The sequence below is a fragment of the Molossus molossus genome, unplaced genomic scaffold (genome assembly GCF_014108415.1).
Source record: "Molossus molossus isolate mMolMol1 unplaced genomic scaffold, mMolMol1.p scaffold_m16_p_7, whole genome shotgun sequence".
NCBI classification, from domain to species: Eukaryota; Metazoa; Chordata; class Mammalia; order Chiroptera; family Molossidae; genus Molossus; species Molossus molossus.
The window spans coordinates 46839839-46862027 of record NW_023425401.1 but is presented as its reverse complement, the minus strand read 5'-3'; the positions used below and the strand labels follow the sequence as shown (position 1 = coordinate 46862027).

The 22189-nt window shown below is 35.2% G+C and overlaps 2 protein-coding genes across 9 annotated transcripts in view; one reads left to right on the top strand and one right to left on the bottom strand.

The window, feature by feature from the left end:
• The window catches only part of CD36 (CD36 molecule), a 214882-nt gene extending 206570 nt beyond the window's left edge, over positions 1 to 8312 (bottom strand). For all 8 annotated transcript variants that reach the window (XM_036246795.1, XM_036246789.1, XM_036246791.1 and 5 more), the window contains exon 1: positions 8224 to 8312. The gene's annotated coding sequence lies outside the window, so the exon portion shown is untranslated. The remainder of the gene's footprint in view (positions 1 to 8223) is intronic.
• The window catches only part of GNAT3 (G protein subunit alpha transducin 3), a 52756-nt gene extending 33852 nt beyond the window's left edge, over positions 1 to 18904 (top strand). The window contains exons 5-8 of the mRNA XM_036246813.1: positions 3658 to 3786; positions 15367 to 15496; positions 15686 to 15839; positions 18679 to 18904. Coding sequence (XP_036102706.1) covers positions 3658 to 3786; positions 15367 to 15496; positions 15686 to 15839; positions 18679 to 18869 — 604 coding nt within the window. The 3' untranslated portion in view covers positions 18870 to 18904. The remainder of the gene's footprint in view (positions 1 to 3657; positions 3787 to 15366; positions 15497 to 15685; positions 15840 to 18678) is intronic.
• The last annotated feature ends 3285 nt before the right edge of the window (positions 18905 to 22189 follow it).

The following is a 22189-nucleotide window of genomic DNA, read 5'->3' as shown; positions in this document are numbered from 1 at the left end:
AAAAATTGTTTAGCAAAGTTCTAAAAAGGGAGGAAGCAAAGTTAGATAAATTAGATAGATGATAGACAGCTGTTATTTGTTTTAGATACACATTATTGTTTAACATGATTTTCCCTTAAAATACTGTAAAAGATCTATGTACAGTTATATTATCATATGTTTACCAAGTTCTCTGGTCTTTGATAGAAAAAAATATTTACATATTGTAGTCAAAATGGGTAATTAAAATTACATTTTATTATACTTTCTAAACTATTTATTTTTATTTTTTTAATAATTTATTTTTGCTACAGATATTTCTTCTTTTCCCCCCTAGACACTCTCCTCCTGATCTCCCCCACCCCCTGCATTGTTGTCAATGTCCATTGGTTATGCATGTATGTATATAAGTTCTTTGGTTTATCTGTTCCCTCCACCCGACCCCCCTCCCCTGAGGTTTGTCAGTTTGAACCCTACTCCTTTCTATGTCTCTGGGTCTATTTTGTTCTTCAGTTTACTTTGTTCATTATATTCTACAACTAAGTGAGATCATGTGGTATTTGTCTTTCTCTGATTGGCTTATTTCACTTAGCATAATACTCTCCAGGTCACTCCAGGTCATCTCAAAGGATAAGAGATCTTTCTTTCTTACAGCTGCGTAGTACTCCATTGTGTATATGTTATGGCTTTTTTATCCACTTACCTATTGATGGACACTTGAGCTGTTTCCAGATCTTAGTAATTGTAAATACTAAATGGCATTCACATTTTAAAACTAGTAAATATAATATCAGATCAGTAGCATATTCATGTCTATTTCATATGCATTATATAAAGCAATGGCCTCGTTCTCTTGCTTTTCTTTCCTTCCTTTCTCTTCCTCTCTCTCCTTCCTCTTTCTTCTTTCCTCCTCTCTTTTTTCCTGCCTTCTTTCTTTTTTTTCTTCCTTCCTTCCTTCCTTCCTCCCTTCTTTCATTCCTTTCTTCATTTCTCTTTCTGTCAATTTTTGGTGAAAGTGAGATATTTGTTACTCTTTCAAACACAGATCCTCTTCAAACTGGAACTAATGGAGATAAGTCCTCTGCAGTGGAAGGAAAACTAATATTGTTTGTTGGCAACATAGCACCTGCCCCACTATCATTACTGGCAAACTGAAGGAAAATTATCATGACAGTGACAAATAGAGGAAATATTATAATTAATACTTGGTTTATTCATTGAGGCTGTCTAGTGTGCTATTGAAATTCCACATGCTTTAAGATTTAATATAGATTTGACCAGAAAAAAATCCTATTTTTACATGATTACAAAAATAATTAAATATTTTTTAAGTGATTTGAGTTATATAAATATAGGGCCTCTGGTTTGGTTTAAGTTTTAGCCCACGGGCTTGAGCACCCAAATTCTATATTTGTTTATAAAAACAAATATTTTAAATGCAAATCTCTCACTCTGCTAACACTTCTGCTTTGCTTGATATGATTTATATATACAAATAAAAGTACATTAAAATATGTCTTTACCAAAGCATTCATTTACTTATTATGAAAATAAATGTAATGTTTATTATGGCAGGTATGTGTTTGTTTTGTTTTTGCTCCTGCACAAACCAACTGACCAAAGATAAACCTACCACCTATATAGACTCTGTCCATAGGAAGTTCACAAAGAAACTTGATTCACAAAATAAAGAATAAATAAGCTAGAAAAATCTTCCAATAGTTTCTTCTGGTATATTTATGTCTTTATTGTCCTCTTTTTAAAGATAAATTAAACCTTATTACAATAAAACAGGGTAATATATTTTTAAGTTATTACATATATGTGTTTCTGAAGGGTGACTGTCTATTTGTCCTTGACCAAAACTCTTGCTTATTCTAAGTTTATTTCGGCTTAGAAGGAGAGCCCTGGCCGGTTTGGCTCAGTGGTTGGATCATTGGCCTGCAGACCAGAGAGTCCCGGGTTCAGTTCCCACTAGGGGCACGTACCAAAAAAAAAAAAAAAGGAGAAAGCTCCTTCAAGAATAAATTATCAATATTGCTGTTGAAGTTATTTTTTAACAAACGATAGAATATAATTGCCTTTTTAAGTCATTGTGCTAAGTGATGAGGCATAAATAATGGCGTGTTCTGTGACCCGTCCCGCAGGTCGAGCAACGAGGACTCTAGAGGGGGAGTGAGGATGAGGATGAGGAGGGACAAGAGACATGAGAAATGGAGACAAGACAGGGCTCTGATCAAGTCTAGTTTATTCTGGGGAGATCCACAGTATATATAGGGCAAGAAGCAGAAAAACAAGAACATTTGTTGCCAAGCATTTTTGTGGTAACCACCCGAAGCAATTTCAAGTAAATATCATGTAAATATCACAGGTGGAACAAAAGACAAACAGAGCATAACTGGCTGAGTAAATGGTTACTTAAAGGAATGCAGAATCATTGTGTACAGAGATATCCTGCCTTGGGGCAGGAGATGGCAGAGCAGATTTTAGCAAAATGGATGCCATGCAAACAGTCTCCCACAATAAATAGTTCTTCAACTTAGTTCCCCTGAAATTCAACTTTTAAATAATTAATAGTCAAATAGATTCTACCTCTCATATTCTGTCTGAATGCATGTGAGCCCATCATGATCCGTCTATTTAAGCTATATGTATAAACTTGGTTCAGTATAATGGCCAATTTTGTCATAAAATCCTCTCCAGTCTATTATTACCTCTATTTAACATTTTTCCAGAAATAACTATATTGCTGAACTTTTGTATCAAAAGTTTAGAACAGTGGTTATCAGCTGTTTTGAAAACAATAAAACATTTTGTTTTAGTCTAAAGACATTATCTGGTTTCCAGGATTAAGCTAAGAGCAGTTTCCTTCCTCTAATCTAACAGACCCTTCTTATAGAGCACACAGTTTAATCAGACTTATTCCTGCCTCTCATCACTCCTAGGTCTAGTGGGCAGAGAGAGGACAGAATTCCGCCTGGTAACTGTAGGGTTTTAGACATGATCTCCGGGGTACGAGTGGGACTGATGCTCTGATGGAAGAGTAGAGGAAGTAGGACTGGGTTCAGCTTCTGTTCCCAGGAGAGCTGACTCCGGGGTGGGTCAGCAATTTCATTAAATAGTTCCAGTGTGAACCAGCAAGAAAGTCAAAAGTTTCTTCTTTTATTGAACTAACTGGACATAATCATAGAGCTTAACAAAATTTATTCAGAGTCCTAAACGAGACAATCTATGAAGAACTATACAACTTTTAAATTATGATATTAAAACCAATTACTCTTAAAATTCAGAGTGCCTAAATACAAACTACAACATTTTGAGACTAGTCTAGTGATCACCATTACAAGGTAGCATTTTTGGATGATGTAAGTCTAATAAAGAGAACTTTTCTCTCAAAAGTCTGCCTATACATCAGCAGATATATCACACACACCTCACAAAATCGGAGCTAAGCTCCCCACCCCCCACAGGGCAGCTGTCTGCCACCCCCAGGACTCGGCAACAGCCCAGACGTCAGCTCTTGTAATTCTCATGAACAGAGTTTGAAAATCACCAGTCTGTATTTTTATCATTTTAATGGACTCTAAACAACAATAGAAAATCATCTGTACCTAAACCTGGCATCTTCAAATGAAAAGTTTAATATATATATGCTATTTTGTTTTATTTTTTTATTAGCTACCTTAATGATTTGAACAGAATAACAGTTCCTGGATATGTCCCAAATGAGCAAGATGTTCTACATTCCCGAGTGAAAACAACTGGAATTATCGAAACTCAATTCTCCTTTAAAGACCTGCATTTCAGGTATAAGACAATATCTTTCCTAACTATCAACAGAAAAATGTCATGTTCAATATTTCTGCACAGAGAAAAGCTCTAACTCTTGTTCAAGTGCAGTGAGCCTTGGGATGCTCACTAGGCCTAGTACACTTTGGGTACCACTGCCCTTTATCACCTTCCTGTAGTCTCGCATGTGGATCCTCATGCTGAGCCCCGTCCATCCCTCCAGGAGCAGGTGGGAGTTAGATTTTATTTTTCTCATAATTGAAACTGATTTCTCACTTTAAAAAAGGAAATATATTTAAATAACATTTAAGCAACAGGTGCTAGAGGTCCTATTTCCTTTGCCTTCTAACCTTCCCATTTGCTTGAAATAGCCTTATGAATGTGTTTCCTTCATTTAAAATGCAAATAATTGAGAAGAGAGTTATTTGAATATGATGCTTTTCACTGGAATAGCAAGGTTTACTTTTTAAGTATGGTTTGGTTATGAAAATCAGCCCATTATTTTTATTGTCATTGCATTATCAAGACCTTCCTAGAAATTCTATTGCAAAATTACCCATTTATTGTAGCAAGAAAAAAAAAAGTCATACTGTAATGTTATTAAGTGTCCCTTGACACTTAAGCACCTCCTCCTATTAATTTTGGATAAGATGGAACATTAAACATTAAAACATTAAACATTAAAAGGACTAGACCAAGTCTAGTCCTTTCTAGTTTCCACCCCCAGGTTCTCCAATAATCAGCAGCAGTTGTTGAGGAACAAAGGTATCTTTTCTATATGTATCTTTGAATAATTTTTAAAAAGTTAGTAAAGTATAATTAATAAAGTTATTAATGCATGCAATAAAAATATTTTGAAAAGTAGAAAAAAGGGAACATGAATTATTTGTGAGGAAAAATTCATTTTAGTTGGAAAACATGTTAAGGTTTTCTAAGTATTAAAACTGTTAATACAGCCCTAGCCAGTATGGCTCAGTGGTTGTAGCATCAGCCCAAAGAAGGGTGATAGGTCCAATTCCCGGTCAAGAGCATGTACCTGGGTTGCAGGCTCATTCTTGACCTTGTCTGGTGAGTGCAGGAGGCAACCAATCGATGTGTCTCTTTCACATCAACGTTTCTCTCTCTCTCTCTCTTTCTCTCTTCCTCCTCATTTCTCCCTCCCTACCACTCTGTCTAAAATCAATGGAAAAATATATTCTCAGGTGAGGATTAACAACCACCAAACCGGTGATATATAATATCTAATTACAATAGTTATTACATAGATGGCCAGGATATTTTACAAGTTAATATAGAAGAAAGCTCTTCAAAATGTATCCCTAAATTTCAGGCCCACAAATAGTTAATTTTCTGAAAGATGAGTGAACGATTAAACCAGGGTAAAAGGACCGCCAAGACTGGGGTCAACATCCCCTGTCGGCAGTGTAAGCAAACTGGGTCTCAGTCCTGTCATCACTGTGGTGTGTTTCTTCTTTGGCAACCACTTTCCCCAGTGTCCTGATCTTTGATCCAGTTTCTCGGGCTTTCCTTTGGGAGCTCAAGTCCCCTACGCCTTCCAAAGCATTTTTGGCACACTCGCCTTTTCTGTCTCACTCTCCTTTCTCCTCTCCGAATTGCTCACTGAAAAAAAGACTGGAAGCTAGGTGTAGGCCTCGAGTCTAGTCCTTTCTAGTTTCCAACCCCAGGTTCTTCAAGAATCAGCAGCAGTTGTTGAGGAACAAAGGTACCTTTTCTTTACTTGTCTAATGAGTGTGTTGTCAAGTTCTAGCAGCAAGTTATAACTTGTTGTTAGCACATCTTACATGAGCTAATCGAATTTTCCAAATCCTAGGTTGTCTGTATCATAAGCCAGTTTCAAAAATTAGTGTCACATACTGAACACCTAGAAGCTCACAATCCTGGTCATTCTCAGAAACCCTGGTCTGTTAGTATCTTCTCAGAAATTGGCCCCGTCATAAATTATTTTTTTTATAAATAGCTGTTCCTCAAATATTCAAGCCATGAGACTTTGCACTTAATGTTCTCTTTGCCTAAAATACTCTGACCCTGGATCTCTGCAAGGATTGGCTCCTTCTTAAGTCCTCAAATCAATGCTGTCTTCTCAGGAAGGCTTGACCATCCCATCTGTTAACTATCCTTGCATATCCCTGTCACCACTACACCAGCAGTGTGCTGGTCAACATATAAAAACAAGCTCTGCTTTTTGGGAGGGGGGAGAAGAAGGCTGATTGGTGGCCCTTGATTTCCTTGGTGTAAATAACCTGACAATGTCTTATTTCAACCGAACAACATGATCTCACTCACGTAGAGTTGGGAAGAAATGCAGAAAAACGGCTCTTACTAGCTGTGCCAATGTGAGCCGGTGTTATTTCACCACTAATATAGTAGACCATATTTTTCTCTTTTTTAAAAACTTACCAATATATGAAATCGTTTCTTTATCAGTTTGCTCTTTTTGTTTATGTTCCTGGCTCATATGCTCTAAGCTCCAGGAGGCCAAGGGTCATGTCTGCTTACAGCTCTTTTACCTGTGACTACCAGCCCTGCTAGCTAGCTGGATGAATAAATGTACTGTTTCAAACACTCTATGGACACTATCTTTACACCCCACTGTGACATAACAAAATGGGCATTGCGATCCTTATGTAGAATAAATAATCAAGAAATGGAAGCTGAAACTAGTTGAAAGATGTCCCCAAGACCATACATAGAAGTGCTGGAAATGTGACTAGAATGCACACATTCCTAGTATCAAAGACCACACTTCTTATACTACATATCCCTGATGGGCTATGGGTAAATTGGGGTGGAAACCATCCTTTTTCTACAATGTTTGTGCTTCTTCTAGTGTTGTTGGTCACTCATAATGTCCTTCAGAAAGGAGAGGGAACAGGGAATAAAATTAAATGACAGCGTGTTGGGGAAACATCTCTGAGTTGGCAGGCCTTGATGGGACTTCACAAGTCTGTGCTTCTAAAACCAGGGTACACCCATCTTTGTAGCAGCACTATTTACAATCGCTAAGATCTGGAAACAGCCCAAGTGCCCATCAGTAGACGAATGGATTAAAAAGCTGTGGTACATATACACAATGGAGTACTACGCAGCGGTAAGAAAGAAAGATCTCTTGTCCTTTGAGACTACATGGAGGGACCTGGAAAGTATCATCCTGAGTGAAACAAGCCAAGCAGAGAAAGACAAATTTCATATGATCTCACTGATTTCTGGAATATAATGAACATAACAGTTTGAGGACAATCCCCTAAGGAGTGGGGAGCTGAGAGAGGGATGAACAACAGAATTTATATGCATATAGGCATGAACAGTGGACATGGACAACAATCGGGGGAAGGGGCGGGGAGGGAAGGGGGAGGGGGGAACCACTGGGGGAAAAAAGGAGAATCATTTGTAACAAAAATTAATCAATAAAAAAAAAAAAAAAAAGATAAACCGAGAAAAAAAAAAATAAAAATAAAAAAATAAAACCAGGGTACATGATGATCACCAATGCAAACACAAAACCTCAGAAATCATGTTCATTTCCTGGAACATCTATTTCACTCAGTCTAAATATAAATATTTAAAAATTTGTTAAACAAATATTCTGAGTAGAATACATTTGCATTAATTTAAGAAACACAGTGTTTTAAAGATATATTTTCCTCACAATAGGTCTCTTCAGGTTAGACCTCTAAACCTTCATTGGTGCATGATCATTTTTTTGTCCTTTTGTAGTTCTGTGGTTAATTTTGTACACATTGTAGTAAGTCATATAGGTGTGTGTTCTCCTATTCTACTTTCATACCTGCTGGCCCTTATGGAGGAATGAGAAAGATTTTGCTAACTCTTCATTATAGTATCAATGCCAAAATGTAAGGTGTTTGTGAATTGGACTGTGAAACTCAGTCAGCACTTATTCTGACACAGCAATTTCTACACTATGAAACTACTACCTCTTTGCCATCCACAGAAACCAGTTTTGAGCTTTTCTCTTAATAGGTTTTGCTTACTCTCTGACTCAAGAGAGTTATTAAAGGCATCTTCTATGAGGAAGAGAATGCAGAAAATTACTCTAAAAATGTAAACTTCAGAAGAGGGTCTAGGGGGAGGGATGAGATAAACCAAAGAACTTACATGCATGTATGCCTAACCAATGGACATAGACAACAATGCTGGGGGTGGGGGTGGGGGTGGGGGGATAGGGAGGAGGGTGTCTAGGGGGGAAAGGAGAAATATCTGTAACAAAAATAAATTAATTAATTAAAATAAATACAAGATAAAATAAAAATACTTTAAACAAGATTTTTTAAATATTTAAATTTTACTATAAAATAGTAAAAAAATACAATGATATATTTTCTTATGGAATTCTTTAAAATAATTTAAATGTTTTTAAGTTGAGTCAGAGACTCTGAGATATATTAATCCCTTAATAAATTCTCATAGTTCAATTACCTTTTTTGGAAGTGTTGGATAAGATGATCTAAAAGCATATCAGCTTGCCCTGGCCGGTTTGGCTCAGCGGTTGGAGCATCGGCCTGTGGACCAGAAAGTCCGGGGTTCAGTTCCCACTAGGGGCACATACCAAAAAAATAAATAAATAAATAAATAAAATAAATGCATACCGGCTTTTGTAGTGTAAAATTTTGTAGTATTTCAAAATAGGGAACATAAAGATAATGTATATTCCAATGTAGTATTTCAGAAAGTGCCAGGTATTAAAATATAGTGCATTAGCACTGATTTGTATTCACATAGCATAAATCATCATATCACTATTTAAAACTAAATACTTAATTTACATATTAAATCAGAGAACTCTAGAATTTTTAACAGGAACTTCAATATGAAAAATCATCTCTGCCAATGTACTGTATCATCTTCATGTATAACCTAATTTAGTGGAAATTACCTTAGAGTACTTATCAAACCAGAACGCCACTGTCAAATTGATCAAATTAATTATCTTTACAGATGTCAAAGTGCTGTGTAAATGGAAATGCAATGCAAATGTGAGACCTTTTCTTGTGAAATAATTCCTTAGGACAAAAAAAATGTACAGTTTTACCAGAATTTATTAAACAATTATAAAGAAGTCACTTTCCATAATGAAAAAATAGAACTGAAAGAATATAAAACTATATGGGAGGGAGCCAGTGAAAAAGGTCAGCAAATATTACAACATAGAGCTTTAGATTTTGTAAATTTAGCATAATTATTTTCAATGTTTGAATGGATCTGACATAACACAAATTTAATTTTTCTGAATTTCTGTGGGAGTAGAGTCACCTCAGCTCAGGAGTGATTCTGATGTTTACCCACCAGTTGTATCTTGACTCAGCTTTGTTATTCTTTATTAGGTCTTGTAAAAAGGTAACTCATGTACACTATCTATTTGATTTACATATGTTTATGGTTAATATTATCAAAATAATAAGCTATATAACTTAATGTGTAATTTATTCTAGTGATAGAATGTATTTTAATTAACTTATAAATTATATTATTTAATAATTAGAGGATTACATAATGAGCATTTTAAGTTCTAAGCACACACAGACTTAGCAAAAAGTATATAATGGTATTAATAATTATGGGAGTTTAGAGACCCTGGCTCTCTCATGGTTGAAAGATCTTTTGATTCTGTTTTTGTTTTTTGGGGTTTTTTTTTGGTACGTGCCCCTAGCCGCTAGGGCCCAGCAGGAACTGAACCCAGGACTCTCTGGTCCGCAGGCCGATGCTCCAACCGCTGAGCCAAACCGGCTAGGCCTTGATTCTGTTTTTGACCACAAACAATTAAGGAATTTAGAATGATCTCTGTGCATATACTTTACATCTGCAAGTATTTACCCTGATTTTTAGAACTGAGCACAAGAGAAAGGCAAGCTATTTTGCTCTGGCCCTGAAGTGTTGACACAGATCTTACCTGTGGCCCTGTCATATATGGTCATCTTAAGAGGTTGTACCAATTGTGATATAACCACCTATCTTGAGTAAATCTCACTCAACAGACTAGTTTAAAATAAATTTCTGGTCAGATTAGATCTTATTTTTCTGTGGTCAAATATATAAATGTCAATAATTGTAATTTTTCCAAGAGAATCAGATGCTAACAAATAAATTAGCTGCAGTAGCGTTATTGATTTTTAGCTATCCTAGGTTATATAATGATTTTGTAAGCACTATAAAGGGCAGATTATTAATAATCTATTTTGATATGAAGTATGAATAATTTTGTGTGGTAAATATTTAGACAATTGTTTATCATACACCCATAAAACTCAAAAGTCTCCCAACTGTTTATAATAGATAACAAAGTCAACTGTTTAATATAAAGCCATAAAACGTGGATGACTTGCCCTACATTACTTCTATGGGCAACTTAACAAATTATCAATGTTCGCCTGTCACTTAAAAGCCTGGCTGGTCAATTTTTAGCTGCATCATACATTTCAGGCATTTAAAAACTTAAAAACAGAAAAAAAAAAATCCTAACTTCCTTAATAAGGAAATATGTATTACCAAATACAAGACCAAAAACCTTTACCCAAAATGAGAACTGCACATTCTAATCAATATTATTCTGCACTCTGGTTACCTTAACTATTTAGGGAATCAAGGGTATTCAAGCTGTATCACATGTCCATTCACCTCATTAATTGTCCATATACATTTGCCCAAACCAAATGTCCATCAGCAAGTGTGTATATTCTTTTTTGGTATTTATTTTTGTTTTTCACAGAATAGTCATGATGAAATACACACACACACACACACACACACACACGTGCGCGTGTGCACACACACACACACACACTTCTTCAGTGAAATATATAATAAGTAAATGCTCTACTTTGGGAATCTCCAAATTGTATCAATAGGATGTTATGCTTTACATCTCTAAAATAAGACTCAGATTAAAATTTGGAGGAAACACCAAAGTGAAAAGTGATGTATGAAACATAAATTGCTACAACAACAGAAATGCATAATGTAACTTTTCTTAGAGCTAACATAATATTGAAAAGAATCAATATAAAAAACAAATTCTAGCTCTTGGTTTGTTTTGGTAATGAGCATTCCAATTCTATAATGTTTTCATTACTAGGAACTCTCTGTAAATGTTTTTAAATTAAAATTAAATAAATAAATATAAACATGAGAGAAACAAGTTTATCTTCTCTGAAGTAAAATATTTGGTTATCACAAGGGAATCTGAGCAGTTATCCAAAGTGACATTAAGAATATTTTCAGATTTACAAGATTTAAATATATCTGATTGAAAATATAAATGTGACTGAAGAAAGTATCGATCGGAATGAATACAGGTAGGATAGTTGTCCACAACAGCAGAGAAAAAGAGGCTCTCACTAACAGTACTAACCCAAGCCCTGTTTGGTAGGGAAACATAATCAGGATGTTGTGGAATTTGGCTCCTATGGCACCATCATTCTCACTGTGGAATCTGAACGCTGGGCTCGCAGTACAAATATCCCACTCATCCAGCAACTTTGTCCTGATTCCATCATTAGTTAGTTCTCCATTACAGGAAAACCACCATGGAAGCAAATCCTGAGGAGAGGATTTGAGCTAAAATGGAAACAAGAATTATGCTGCTTCTTATATGTTAAAATCCAGTGGGTGGGAATACAAGGGGTGATTTTCTTTGACAAAGCCCACTGTAAGTTTAAATCTAGTGATGTACACTCCATCCTCACCAAGTGAATCCACAAGTTAATGCATTTTTGTCCAATCACGGTATCATATTGCTTTGCCATCAAATGACCCATCATATATTTATGTATGATGAAAAGGAGAATATGTGAAACTCCTAGAATCCAGACTGTCTTCACTATCTCCATTAGTAAAATGGAATAAACATCTGAAAAAGGGAGAATGTGCCCAGTGACCTGTTTGACACCCCACAGAACTACCGTCTGACCCGAGGAAAGATAGACTCACAGCAAAGATCATTGCAATTCACTTGAGGAGGATTTGAGAGTTAATTACAGACAATATGTCCTACTCGGGGATCTCTGGTCAAAGTAATGAGATTCACAACAAAGTCTAACAACTTTCCCAGCATAACTACCATTCCCACATTATGTATCATGGTGCCTGGTACAAAGCAGCTTCAACAACTGTTAGTTGAATTAATAAGCCTTGGGCTGGTTTCTTAAAGGGCTCACATGAAAAATAGGAATAATAACTGTACCTACCTTATAAGTTTATGGTAAAGTTTAAATGAGTTAATTGTTGCAGAATGCTTTTGCCTGGCACATAGTAAACTCCTAGTAGTTGTGTTATGCTAAGATTAAAACATTACAATTGGTGATGTGGGGATTTATGGCGGAAATAAAAGTTATGATCTAAACTATTTTTATTTTTCCCATAACTTATAGATTATTTCAATGCAGGTAATTTCAATAAAGTAATAAATACATTTTTAAATTTCAAAACTTAAAAAAAGGCTAAATAAAATAACTTCAGTGGGTTAACAAAACATTTGACTAAAAATTTAAAGGTCTGAATACATATGTATTATCTTTGATTCCATAAGAATGTTGACTGGTTTTTAAAACCTTAAAGTGAAAATTCTGTTCTTTTCATCCATGTATACTGCAAGTACGAAACTACACAGGATTTGGTAATTAGCAGCACATATAATAGTCTTTATTGATTTAAATTTCTAAACCACGTAACTATTGAACTCTTAAGTATTATCTTGAATATCATGAGTATCTTCTCTTTGAATCTACTATTGAATGGAGTGGTTTTACATCAGTGCATAGCTATCAAACTATCCATATATGTACACACTATATATATTTGAGGAATTTTAGTTTTATGTACCTGTTCTCTATTTGGTTCATATGTGAATTGTGAAGTAGAAGAGTCTTCAATAAGACAGCTAGTATTATTCCAGGTATAGTGAGTACCTTTGAAACCTCTGTATAGTTTAGATGCTTATTGGTACTATCTTGTTATTAAACTATTAAAAAGCGCCATAATTTATTTATTTGCCTCTAGTTTCTTCCTCAAAGCTGTCTTCCAGTCTCAGGTCAAAGTGACCTAACATAACAAAAACAATAAATATTATTCCTAATGCAAAAATCTCTCATAGTTCCCCATTGGCTGCAATATAAAGTCAAATTTTCTCATGTAATGTAAAATACCCAGTAAACATATTTCTGGCCTAATACCTTAGACTTATTTTAGCCTGTTTAAATCCTTTGTTCTTGCAGTTTCTTCTGCTGCCTCTACCTACGACACTTCTCCCCAGGCATCCACTTAGCTCAACCCCTCAAACTTAATTTCTCTTTTTTTTTCACAAGTATCTTCTGCATTTCTAATCACTCCATTTCAATCCACCTCCTACACTCTCTATTGTACATGAATATCCTAAGTCTATTCACAAACACACACACACCATTACCACTACCACCAGATTACAAGCTTCTTGAAATTGAATCTGTAATGCCTGGTATAATTAATAAATACTTGCTGAATAAATGAATAATTATCAGGTCATATATCTCAGTGGTTTTACCTTAATCTTCATGTTTCCCAAATATAAATTACTTGTTTACCCCAAACACACCATGCTCTCTCATTCCCTGACTTACACATGGACTTTACATAAAAATACCCCCTCCATGACATTAACATGAAATATACTCATTTATTTAGCAAATATTTATTGCATGTCTATTGTGTATCAGGCACAGTGCCTGGCACTGGGGATATAGGCATCACTGACATAAATAAGGTCCCTGCACTCATGAAGCCACTGTTCTATTAGGGAGATAATAGAGATTAAATATGTAAAACACATAAATAACCAAACCAGTTAATGCTTGATTGTGACAATTACTATAAAGTCAATAAAGAGAGTGATATGGCAGAAAGTAAATGAGGAATGGAGAGACCCTTCTTTGTGGAAGAGATATTAACACTGAAACCTGCTGAGAAAGAAGTGTCATAGAAGGAAAAACAGAATCATGTCACATGGAAAAGAGATAATTGCAAAACTCCTGAAATAGAAAATTTAGGTTTATATTAAAGGAACTGAAAGAATAGTCTTGTGATTGGATAGTGTTAAAAAGAGGAAAGTGGATAGTTAAGCACAAATCAAACCAGCCAGAGCCTTAGTGGTCTTCAAACCAGTTTGTATTTGATTCTAAGGGGGAAGGAAGCCAATGGAAAGTAGAACTATTGCAGTGGCCCTGGTCAGAACTGTTGGTGTATACAAGAGGACAGGAGTTGGAAGGCAGTGGTAGAATTAGAAACTGCATTTTGGATATGTTATCTGTGGATGTTAAGGGAAAGAGAGGTATTAAAATTTCAGTTTCTGGCCCGGCTGGTGTGGCTCAGTGGTTGAGCAGTGACCCATGCACCAAGAGGTCACTGGTTTGATTCCCGGTCAGGGCACATGCCCAGGTTGTGGGCCTGATCCCCAGTAGGGAGCATGCAGGAGGCAGCCAGTCAATGTTCTCTCTCATTAATGTTTTTGTCTCTCTCTCCCTCTCCCTATCTCTCTCTCTAAATCAATAAAGAAAAACAATTAAAAAAATTAGTTTCTATATTGTATTGCTATGTTTATAATGGTGTCTTTTATCAAAATACAAAAACAAAGGGAGGGCCAAGTTTATAAACACGTTCTCTGAGTAGGTTTCATAACCCTTCAGGCTAACTTAAATCTTCCTCTAGGCTCACATTCTACCTTGTATAGTGGAATATTTATTAAATAACATTATAATAACACATTTGTTTATCTCACTATGACAGAGAGGGCCCTTTGAAGATAGTGACAATATCTTTTCATTTTGGGGTCAGTGGATCTAGCACAATGTATAGTTTGTGGATTTATTTCTGGGCTCTCTATTCTGTTTCACTCTGTGTGTCTGTGTGTCAATATTATACTGTTTTAATTAATATAGATTTATAGTGTGGTTTGACATCAGGGAGCACGATGCCTCCAGCTGTGTTCTTCTTCCTCTAGCTTTGCCTAGTAAAGTCTTTTGTGGTTCCATACACATTTTAGGATTGTTTGCTCTATTTCTTTGAAAAATACCACTGGAATTTGGATAAGGATGATATTGAATCTGTAGCATGGCCATTTTAACAATATTAATTCTTCCAATCCATGATCAAATCCAATAATCTCTTGAATGAATGATGAATGAATATAAGAAGAGCCAAGAAAGCCAAGAATCATAGTATGAGAACTATGATAGCTTCCCATCTTTTTTGTGAATTATGTTAATGTCAGCTATATATAAACTTTTATCAGAATCCCCTAAGGCTAATCAATTTCTTACTAAAACTCTAAACTACTTAAATTTCCTCGTGCTCAAAATCAGTGTGTGAGTTATTTTACTATAGTTTGCGTAAATTAAAAATAAAATGATGTAATTTCATTTTAGTCCTTGAGCTGCAAATTGGCCAAATATGACTTATTTTCTAATGAATAAAAATCAGAGGAATGCCTTTTAAAGATATAAAAGTATCCATTTAAAACTCTAAATGTTAATCTTAATGAGAATTTTGGAGGATATCTATAAGTTATTAATTGTATTATTTTTATTTTTTTAAAAGAATGTTCGATGTAGGTGGACAGAGATCTGAGAGAAAGAAATGGATTCACTGCTTCGAAGGAGTTACATGCATTATATTCTGTGCAGCACTTAGTGCCTATGACACGGTCCTAGTGGAAGACGAAGAAGTGGTAAGTCTACAGGCAGTGTAAGGCCAGGGTGAAAAACAAACATTTGGGGGTTCCACTATTACTACCTCATTTTCCAACTCAATGAAGGCCTTCCAAAAATGTTATTTCTAAATCCTTATATTTATAATGCCCAACATTAATATTTTTCAAATAATAATTCTACACATTCTTATTTTTTAAACAACACAGAACAGAATGCATGAAAGCCTTCACCTGTTCAACAGTATCTGTAATCACAAGTACTTTGCAACCACCTCCATTGTCCTGTTTCTCAACAAAAAAGATCTCTTTCAAGAAAAAGTAACCAAAGTTCATCTTAGTATCTGTTTTCCAGAGTACACTGGTAAGATTATATTCATTTAATTACAGAATAGTAAATTCTCTCTCTCTCTCTCTCTTTCTGTGTGTGTGTGTGTGTGTGTGTGTATTTTTTCTTATCTGAATCTTGACATGTAATATTTATAAGGTTGAGGCTTGTGAAAAACATTGAGTCATGTACATGATCCAAACTGGAAAGAGGAAACATTTCTACACTGTCTGCATTAAAGCAAAGCTCTAAAAGTAGACTGGAGTTGCTACTCCATATAACGTATCAAATGATGTTGCAAATTATTTACCTTAAACATTGTAATAAGAATGTAAATTTTATTTCAAATTGGGAATTTTTTATATCTTTCCTAATGAAACCTTGTAATGCTGTATTAGATCTTAGTGGTTCTTCAAAGTCTGAATTAAGTTTCCTGAAGGATAGTATGAATGAATTTGAGAATAGTGGCACCTTCTCTTTTTCCAATTTTCCTAGATCCTGGAGGTTTAGTACTGATTCTATTAAGGATTATGAATGCATGTCAGATTCAATAGAGGGTTATTTTCCCTTTGGAACCTTTTTTTCTTTGTAGTTATACGCTCTGTTGTCAGTGAAATTGGGTAAGATGGAAATAATTATGATTTAAACACAAATACAAGTGATTTCACCATTTGATACATGGGTATCCCAGATGTTATTAGGAGTATGGCATCCTGTCAAAATAGCTATATGTGCTAGTCTATAATTAGTGCTTGTATATTTCTTCTGTATTTATGAATATTAATTGTATGTTCACACATTTATCGTGTGATTAAATATCATGATTCTGTATTGAATATTACAAATTAAATATAGATTTATAATAATGTTTTAACTACTAGAGTTTCCTTCTTAGAGCGGTTTCTAGTTTAGGACAGAGTTCTCATATACTCCTTCTCTATGGTCAGCTCCCACAGTTACCCCTATTATTAACATCTTACATTGCTGAAGTACATTAGATAGTTGATGAACAGATATTGATACATTATTAACTAAAGTCAGTAGTTTGCATTAGCAAAAGTCTTTGTGTTGTACAGGTCTATGGATTCTGCCAAATGCATGCCTTTCATAGCCCTATAAATCCCTATGCTCCACCCATTCACACTTTGCTCCTCCCGTCCAACTCCTGGCAACCACTGATCTTTTCTCTGTTTCTATAGTTTTGCCCTTTCAAGAATGTCATATAGTTAGAATTATACAGTATGTGGCATTTTCTAACTTCATTCACTTTTCAGTTGTAAATGCAATATGCGTTTAAATATCCTCCATATGTTTACTTGGGTTGATAGCCCATTTCTTTTTATTGTGAAATAATATTTCATTCCATTGACAAACCAGTTTCTTTATTATTTCATCTAAGGACATCTTGGTTGCTTCTAGTTTGGGGCAATTATGGATAAAGCTACTATAAACACCCACATGCAGGGTTTTGTGTGCACATAAGTTTTTGTGTACATGCCTAGGAGTACAATTTCTGAATTATATGATAAGACTATGTTTAACATTGTTTTATTTTGTTTTTCTTTTTCTTTATTGGTTTTAGAGGGAGGGGTAGAAACATCAATGAGAGAGAACATTGATTGGCCACCTCCTGCATGCCCCCAACTGAAGATTGGGCCATAACCTGGGCATGTGCCCTGACCGGGAATTAAACCGGCAACCTCTTGGTGCATGGGTCGGTGCTCAACCATTGAGCCACACTGGCCAAGCACTATGTTTAACTTTGTAAGAGATTGCCAAACTGCCTTCCAAAGTGACTGTACCATTTTGGCATTCCCACCAGCAATAAATTAAAGTCTCTGTGGCTCCACATCTTTGCCAGCACTTAGTGTTGTCAGTATTTGGATTTTAGCTAGTTACATTGTTTCAGAGGTTGTCCCTCTTGGCACTTTTCTCCTGGCAACAATAAAGTGGGGAACAAAAAATTTACCTCCTTAGAAAATCTTTATGCTATGGCTCTATCCTGTGTTAGGTCCCCACTCCACATATTCTGTTATAAAGCCACCAGCAGGTCATTTGTAGGTGCCCTGTGCTTGCTAGCCTTCCTATTTTATTTTTGCCTTTTCCAATTGATCCATTGGGTCTCCTGTTACTAGTCTAAACTTTCTCAAGCACAACCTTCACTGGCTCTTCATTTAACTTTACTGAAACATCAGTCAAGAATAGTTCTCTACAGTCTTACATTTCTCACTTTAGCTGCTTTTTTTAGTTAGTAACATAGTCCATAATCCAGCCTATACCATCTATTCAACTTGCCTTCCTACAATCCTTCTATAAAAATCTGTCATTTTCATTGAACCAGATTCTCCAAAACACACATTAACGTCTCAACCTTACCCTTGAGTCCAATGGTATTGGCCAGTCACTCTTTCACTTTTGGTGTTTACTCATACAGTTTTTCTGTTCTCTTCTAGCTAGTCCTCAAGGTCCAGCTCAATTCTGTATTTTACTTTATAATATCTATTCTTTCCTTTATTTACTTCATATTAAAACAAATGCATACACCCACATGCCATACACACACATAGCCTTTGACATATGTATTGGCTTCATATGTACTCACTCAAATACTTGGTTGTGTAACTATGTTACTACTTCTACTGTATTGATGTAGAGGTTAAACTTGAGCCCCTTGAAGCCCTCAGTGGGTAAGTATAGTTCCCAGCACAAACTAGGTGTTGCATAAATCCCGGATAACTGACCACTGTGAATATTGATTTTTTTAATACAGAGTATATCAAATAGAAGTACACAAAGTAAAATCTTAAAACTTACTGATATTGCTTATAACATCATTTTAATACAATTAATGTTTCTTTAATTTCTTTTTAACAAGGGCCAAATACATTTGAAGATGCAGGGAACTACATCAAAAATCAGTTTCTAGACCTGAATTTAAGAAAAGAAGATAAGGAAATTTATTCTCACATGACCTGTGCTACAGATACCCAAAATGTCAAGTTCGTGTTTGATGCAGTTACAGATATAATAATCAAAGAGAATCTGAAAGATTGTGGGCTTTTCTAATTAATCTTTTTTCCTTCCATTCTTGTTAATGTATGTTTTTTGAGATATAAAAGAAAAGGTGCTGTGTGATGTGTTGTTTTAATAGATACTAGCTTATTTAGAAATGTAAGTAGCATTATAAAGCAAAAGGTTTTCACTCAACATTTTAATTTATTGTCATCTGTATCTAGATCCATTTTGATTTCTCTGGGACATTGAGGATAGAGTGTCTTTGATGTCCTCAGGTCTGAAAACTGATACATATTGGTAATTCTGCATCAGTACTAATCATTGTCATTAAATTTGCTTGGGAATACTTTCTGCATTGAGGCCTATTTTCAATCATAGAACGATGAAAAATGCAAGATAACCCATATTATTTCTATTGGCCAGATTTTGAGAAGCATTCATTTTTGTTGATACTGTAACTATGCCCATAACATAGAGTCTATTTAAAGATGTGATGTTTTACTGGTCCATTATTTCTGTTCAGCCAGCTGCAAATGAAATGTTCACTTGTTGATGCAAAATTAATGTATGCAATTTTATCTGTTTCTTCTTTCCTTAGAAAATATTATTAATGTTTGATTTACCACTAGAATTGAGGATTTCAAAAATCTATCTCTTTGCACCCAGCTGGTTGAAAAGAAGGGACCATGTGTGGTCAAGCACACAGTGTAAGGCTGTTCAGGCAGAACAAGAGTTTTCAATGGAGCACTCATTTCCCACGTTTTATTCCAGAACAGCAAGGGACATTATTAGAATTTATGGTTTGGGGTCAATTCTAAACAGCAAAAGAGAAAAATAATTCAATGTCTTAGCACTAGTAAATAGAAAGAAAGAGAGAGTAATTAGGAGATATGTTTTAGAATAGAACACTGAGCTTCTCCATAGTACTGTATGGTCCATTCTAAATATTACATGATATGCTAATGGTCAAAGCCTCCTTTTTATTTATTTATTTATTTATTTATTGCTTTTAAAAAGAGAGGAAGGGAGAGGGAGAGAGAGAGAGAAACGTCAATGAGCGAGAACATCAATTGACCACCTCCTGCATACCCACATTGGGAATTTGGCCCACCACCTGGGCAGGCGCCTTGACTGGGAATCGAACTGGCAACCTCTTGGTGCATGGGTCGATGCTCAGCCACTGAGCCACACTGGCCCGGCTCAAAGTCTCCTTTTTAAAAGGCACTTTTTTGCCTTAGTATCCAAACCATATTTTTAAAATATTTTTATTGATTTTTAGAGAGAAAGGGAGAGGGAGAGTCTTCAACGTGAGAACATAATATTGATGAGCTGGGCTCCCCCTGGGGGCGAAGCCTGCAGCCAGGCATGTGCCCTGACTGGGAGTCGAACTAGCAACCTTTTGGTGCACAGGTGACACCCACCAACTGAGCCACACTGGCCAGGGCCCAAATCATATTATTTATGAACAGAAAAGATGAGGGTTTTTTTTTTAATGTGTACTATTTACAACTTATACTTTCCAAGCATTTATCAATATTGTTTACTCTCAACACTTATAGAAGGTGAGATAGATCCTCATAATAGGTCAATCCATGAGACTTAATACTCTGAAGAGCGCCTGGCTGGTGTGGCTCAGTGGTTGAGCATCAACCCATGCACCAAGAGGTCGCCGGTTCCATTCCCTGTCAGGGCACATGCCCAGGTTGTGGGCCTGATCCCCAGTGAGGGGCATGCAGGAGGCAGGCAGTTGATGTTCTCCCTCATTGATGTTTCTATCTCTTTCTCCCTCTCCCTTTCTCTCTAAAATCAATAAAGAAAAATGTTTTAAACACTTTGAAAAGAAAGCTAATTAGGTTTTTACATTCTAGTTGAGATGAAGGAAACAAAAAGCCATTTGCCAATCTGTTGCTCAGGCTGGTTTAGCCGCTACTTCATGGTTCTGCGACACATTTCCTTTCTAAAAACATAAGGATGATCACTATTCAGTAAGCAACCTTCACTAGAAGGTCTCTGGCTTTATCTTCAAAAACACAAAAGCAGTTACAAATAAATTTGTTAAATAAAAAATATAATAATAACTATTTTAAAATTTCTTTGCTGAATATAAATTATTAAGGAGTCTAAGATACCAAAGACAAAAAAAAAAAAATCATGAAAATATATTTAGTTCAGGCACTCACAATAAAATTTTCAGGCTATGATACATTATCTATATGATAATAACCCAACATTTTGTTAGGAGATATTCAATGCTACGAGATTTTAAAATTAGATTACAACTAATATCATATCATCCATTGTGCTTTGTCTCTTCTTTTTCCATCTACTCTACTTTCAGCTGTTTGTTTCATTCAGTGTGAGAAGAATTTTCCAGAAAGGAGAAAGATTTTTTTTTTAATGTTTTTTAAAAAATACCATTAGGATTCTTCTTTTAGGTAACATAGGTAAGCAAAGGTGGGGTACAAAACAGTTCGATTTATCTTTTAAAAATACTAACTCATCTCAATCTGTGCAAAAAACTGACAGGTGTCAATATTTACTTATGAAATATTGTTGTCTAAGAACTTTAAAAGATATGTTAAATGACCAAACTATAAGTAGAAGTAAGTTTGGATTATTAAAACAAACAGAAACAACTTAAATTTATTCCACTTCTCTGATTGAAATTAAAAACTTCTTCCAAATTAAAAACAGTTACTATGCTAAACAATTAAGCAAAGAAATGTTTAATAAAGAAAATATAAGATAGTGATTTGCATTAATTCTTTAATGATTGCAGCCTTAAATTTGAATCTATTTCTGATTTTACTTTGAAAAAATTTAATTAAAAGAGGTTGGCGTTGATGCACAGCATTTTGGGCTCATTTTAAAAATGTAACAAAATGGAAAATAAGAGAAGCGATGCTTTAGCTGGAAAAAACTTACACTGAGACCAGCAATGTTCAACTTGCTTAGAACCAAAACACCTGTTTCAATGGAAAATTCAGTGATTAACTATACAGTTAGGGTTTTTGCTTTTTTAGTGTCTCAAAGAAGCAGTCTTAGTTGTTGTCATTTAAAATTCAAACTTGATTATACTGATACTTTCCTTTTGTGTTATTTGAGGTTTCTCTTCCTGACTCAGACTGTTCCTGAATCCTACGACCTTAGATTTTTAACACTCCTGGCTCATGCATTTCTAAGATTTGTCCATTTCTAAGATCTCAGGGATCTGGTGAAGGCCTATATCTAATGAGGTCATTAACAAGGACTCCTTGCAGAGATTTATCAGAAGCATGAATAGGTCAATAGATAAGTCTTTGCATCATGTGACTAGTGACTAGAGAGATAAATGAAAAGGAGTATTAACTAGGTAATATCTTTGTGTCAAA